Source organism: Morone saxatilis, unplaced genomic scaffold (genome assembly GCF_004916995.1).
Source record: "Morone saxatilis isolate NCDOM2014 unplaced genomic scaffold, NCSU_SB_2.0 Contig23, whole genome shotgun sequence".
Taxonomy (NCBI): Eukaryota; Metazoa; Chordata; class Actinopteri; family Moronidae; genus Morone; species Morone saxatilis.
In genome coordinates, this window is record NW_023339796.1 from 1,336,158 (window position 1) to 1,341,532 (window position 5,375).

Genomic DNA, 5,375 nt, shown 5'->3' on the forward strand with positions numbered 1-5,375 from the left:
GCTTTTCCATCCCATGATGATAGCGTGGCGTATGGTTGCCATAGAAATATGGACCATAGTAGATCTAATCATTCGCTGAAAGCAGACCTGGACCAAACAGAACCTGTAAACCACCTCGTCTGAGGTGTTTTCACCTGCGTAGATACCAAACTGTTGAAGCTTTTATTTGAGTAGTTTTCAGCATTATTCTATTAATTCAGCAGTTTGTTTGCCTTTGTCGACAAGATCATTATGTCTGAGGATGACATTATCTCCATAATGTGAAAACAGACAGAAGTTGGAGATTTTTTGGGGGTATTTTGTGATTTTTCTTTACTAATGCAATAACATGTGGTAGGCACCAATGTCCACTATTTTCACCTAACCTCCCCACTATATGTCGCCAAAGCTTCACAGGGGGTCGCAAGACCTTCTTGATTCTAAGGGGTGTAAGAAAACTTTAAAAATATACACAGAAGGCTGATTATCACAGTAGACTAAAGAGCTAATAAAACAAGTGTCAGGGAACAAACACAGAATTTGTCAAAAAAAAAGAGGCCTATAAGTCTGTTTGATTGTTATAAATAAAATAAATCATAATACAGACTTCTGTTATTGGTATGCACTGAATATAATATGACATACCCATAAAATATGTCACTTGAACCACTGTCCTCTATATCAATATACTTTTGCTTCTTAAGTATATTTAGCTGCTAATCCTCAACTTAGAGTAGAATGCAGGACTTTTACTTACAGTATATCTACTGTATGTCTACTTTGTGGTATGCCACTTTTACTTAAGAAAGTGAAGTCGTTCTTGCACAGAAGAAGAACAGAAAAGAGCTTAAGAGCCAATTTAGTTTACTTTCTTTTTAAAGACGCCTCTGAACCGACGCGATCTGAATCCTCCAGCGTCACCAGCTTGGTATTCTAAGCAAGGTCAAACAACCTCTAGGACATGATTGTAAAGCCCATTTCACCCAGGTCAGCAGTACATATGTCTTTTTATAATAAAAACAATCTGTTAAAATTTTTCATCGGATTTGAACGGAGGATCAGAGATTTCCATCGGGCTGTCTAAGAACACTGCGGAGATCTTTTCGGCAAGGCTTTGCAGATTTTAGAAGCGTATTACAAATGTTAAAAAACCGCTTAGTTCCCTTACAATATACCTAACGGTTTCAGTACAAAATCTAGAAGTTTATCTGAAAAATTCCTACGACTGTTTTGTTACGTCTAAGAATATGTTTTGCTCTGCAGAGTCGGCCTTTCTCAACCTTCGAAATGTCTTAGAAAGTCCGAACATTCTCAGTCCCCCCCAAATTTTTTTTTTCTTCTCAGAGAAAGTTCCCCCCGAGAAAAAATGGGTAGCAACCCAACCCAGCAATACCAAAAAAAAAAAAGAAGAAAAGCCAGGGGGGAGGATGGGTTGAAAAAGGGGATACGACCACAATTCCACGGCACCGCAAAACTGTAGGTACCAGGCCAAAGCCGAGGACATGATACTCTGAAGAAAAGGATGAGAGCTGAAGAGTGGACAGATTCGATGGTCCAGCTGGTAAAAGTGATTTCTTGAACTACCCCCCCCCCCGCGCCCACCTCCTTCCCTTAGTCCCCAAATTTTGATCCACAGAACAGAGGGTGCAGGTGGATGCATGAATCCTCTGTGGGCTGAGATGGGTTAAACCTCTTGACTGTATGAGGGAGAGGGGATGATGGATGTGGAATGGTGAGGCGTATGGCCGACACAGACTCGTATCAAAGTTCAAATACTACAGCAGAAAAAAATAAAATCAAACATAACAATAATAATAGCAATAATCATCTGCAGCGGTGGGAAACTTCTCCAGGTGGTTTGCTTCAGTCCTCCTCATTCAACAAATCATCATCAATACAATTATTATTATTATTGTTATTATCATAATATGGGTGGGCTAATTAATTTCATTTTCACTTTTTTTTAATCTTCATCATCGTTGAGTTAGGTACTTTATTTTTTTCATTTCCGAAAAGAAGCTGTCCATTAATCTTGAACTGCTACGGTTTGATCCTTGCTTGGTGCCTCTGTAGCGTTTGCCTCCTTGGCGGGAGGCTCAGCGGCTGGTGTTGTACTAGGGGCTGCGGCGGCCTCCTTTGCCGGTGCGGGAGCCGCCGCTGCCGCCTCTGTGGGCTTGGGGTCAGGTGAGGCAGCGGGGGCCGCTTCGACTTTGGCTGCTGGTGCCGCGGGGGCCTCAGTCTTTTTGGCGTCGGCCTCATCTTTACTCTCAGCCGCCGGGGTAGGTGCCGCAGACTTAGCCTCAGGCTCCTTGGCGGCAGGGGCTGATTCTTTGGCCGGGGCGGAGGCAGCTGGTTTCTCCTCAGCCTTGGCGGGCTCTGCGCTCTTGGGTGCCTCTGTTTTCGGCTCGGCATTGGCAGCAGGTTTCTCTGGCTCCTTTGCGGCAGGAGCTGCGTTCTTTTCCTCCTCTTTTGGTGCCGCAGCGTCGGCTGCTGGCGCATCCTTGGCCGCCGTGTCGTTCGCTACCTCCTTAGCATCGGTGGCAGCCGGTGCCTCGTCTTTGTTGTCTTTCGGTGCTTCACTCTCCTCAGCAGATGCCCCCTCTGCTTTGGCATCCTTGTCTTTGGCCTTCTCATCGTTTACATTGTATCCCTTCTTCTTTTTGCTGAGCTTGCCTCCCATTTTGGATCTCTGGCCTCTGAAACAGAAGGGAAAAATAAATTAGTTTTAGTATTATCGAAATAAATCCACTCATTACAATGCAAGTGCAATAAGAAGCAAGCACATTCACACGATTAAACCAAATACTGGAGCGAATGTAATTTAAAAACCACAAAAACAAAAAAAGCACTGCTCTTCTTCAGAGGTTTATTCATGATAAAGAGCAGTCTCTCTTTGTGGTTAAAATGAATCCATTTATTACACCGGCAGCCTCTCAGTGTAGAGACTTTTCTGTATGAGATTGCAAATGCAGAATTTGACATGTCTGCATGAGCTTTCATAAAGGCGGAGCCCAAGGAGAAGAAGCTGCTCATTGAAATGATATGCAGTACTCATGCATTTATGGAGAAACATCTCTCATACTGCATTTTTGATGGAGTCTCTCAACCTGAACCACATGCTCCTCAGAGAGTCTCCCAGCATGATATTTCCCTCTTTCACATCAGGCAAAGCTTATTTAAACATGAGGAGAGGAATGGAAGTAATGTGAGTTCAGATGCTTCAGAGAGAAAAAACCCTGAAGAATACAATAGTAGTAGTTTGAATCTGCAATGAAAATAATACAAAGAGACAAACTTAGTCACATCATCCATCATCCTGGACTACACAGACTCAGCACATCACATTTCTCACCTCTCAGATCAAGAACCTCTAATTAAGAATGCAAGAAAGTGCTTCCACAGCTGAGATGCTGAGAGCAAGAGGAAATCAAAATATTTGTTACTGAGACAACATTATTATGAAAATACCTCTAATGGCTGCTGAATCTGGATAGTTGAATTCACACCTTAAATAGATGGTAGTAAAACATTTAATACCTTTTACATGCTACTCATGTCGTGAATTAGACTTAGTGGACTTTTTACTCCTTCCCATTGACCAATGGCCGGAATATAAATTAATATAAGTCTCTATGTGTAACAAACCAAATTTTTTTTGGAGGGATGAAACATATGAAAGAAAATATATATTTGTCCCTTTCTCTCATAACAGTTGGCGCCTTGCTCTGTGAAACTGGTTTTAATCATCACTCGCCAATCTCTTTAGTGCAATTAGTACTGACAAGGTTTAATGCCAAATATGATACGTTCTGTACATATGCTTAAACTTAATTAAATTGTATTTTTCTTTAAAATTAGATAACACACACACAGAATTGTAAAAAATGTCAAACTCATTTTTGATCAAAATTCACAGGAAATAATCTACTCAAAATTCATCCAAATCACTAATTTTAGACAAATTTCCTTCAGTTATTGCATTCACTGTTTGGGTTGTACATTGCACAGTTTTTTAGTACTGTTATTGTTATGCATTTAATACAATATGAAATATACATAAAATATGTCACTTGGTTAGTTAATTCAATGATAAAAAAGGGGTTACTTTATAACGTGTTACTCCCATCATGTTTTGTATGTAATTCGGGTGAAATTATCATTTAATAATAAATGTATTCCATTATTAGTTGGCTGACAGAAATGTACTGTAAAAAGCTTCAAGCAGTCTCCGAAATATAGCGCACAACATGTAAAACATTGTATCGTCTGCAAAGAATATTTTATGAGCCAACTGAATAGGATCTGTAGAGGTCTGTGTGAATGGACTCCAAGATTGCATTTCATGGGATTAAGAGCTGTAGGTCAGCAGTCATTGAGCAGTGAGATATAGCCCTGTAGCACTGTGTGCAGGCTCAACACACACACACACACACACACACACACACACACCTGCAGATTCCTGGCTGACTACTCCAGTTGGAGCACTTTTTTCATGGATATCACCATCTGTCTGCTCAATGGGGGAGAGGACTTCAATACCACAACAAATCAGCCTTATTAGGAGCAAAGACTCAAGAACGGTACAATTTGTTGTTTCAAATATGAAGTCTGTATGTTGATGCTTAAAACTGCCAAAAACAACTTGGCAGTCAATGCTGCTCATAAGGGAAATCCAGAAATAAATGTGCGTATATTTTCGGTTCCAAACTGCTGCATTCACTGTAGAAAGAAAAAAACTAAAGATCTGTTTTTCAACTGTGACAGTATTTTGACAAGGAAATATTTAAACTATTTATTAACTGTCCCTAAAAAAGCAACATTCTAAGATTTATGACTAGAAAGGATTCAAGAGAGCACATATCTCAGTCAAAACACAATTTGCTTTTTTATATCAGAAAATGTGTTTAATCCACTATTGGATCAGAAGCTGCATCTAAACACACACAGGCAATTACAGGATACATGCAGGGGCAGATCTGTAGAAATTTTAATGGGGTCAACAATCTGTGGCTAAAAGGAATGACTTTTCACTTTGATCTTGCAAAGATAAGCTAACAAACTTGATAAGTTTTGGAAAATTTGGGATGTTTTATACAATATCCTGGAGCATAATGATACACAAAATGATAAATGGCATGATGGACTGATCTGTTACTAATAGGGCTGGTTTACTTTTTGTATAAATTGTAAATTCTAAACTATATGTAGAGATTTTCTGTTTTCACAAATCTGTTTGATTTGTTTTTGTTTGTTTTTTCATGTTTTAGTTTTGCAATTGTTTTTTAGTTTTGTAGTTGTTCAATTGTTCATCAGTGTTCAGATTCAGAATCAGAATGGGGGGGTTGCATATTCGCATGTATAAGTGTCCATGGGTGCGTGTGTGCACATAAGCCTGG

The 5,375-nt window shown here is 39.8% G+C and overlaps 1 protein-coding gene across 2 annotated transcripts in view; it reads right to left on the reverse strand.

The window, feature by feature from the left end:
- Positions 1 to 203: 203 nt before the first annotated feature.
- The window catches only part of basp1 (brain abundant, membrane attached signal protein 1), a 57,676-nt gene continuing 52,504 nt past the window's right edge, over positions 204 to 5,375 (reverse strand). For both annotated transcript variants that reach the window (XM_035670933.1, XM_035670934.1), the window contains exon 2: positions 204 to 2,675. In XM_035670933.1, coding sequence (XP_035526826.1) covers positions 2,006 to 2,659 — 654 coding nt within the window. In that variant the 5' untranslated portion in view covers positions 2,660 to 2,675 and the 3' untranslated portion in view covers positions 204 to 2,005. The remainder of the gene's footprint in view (positions 2,676 to 5,375) is intronic.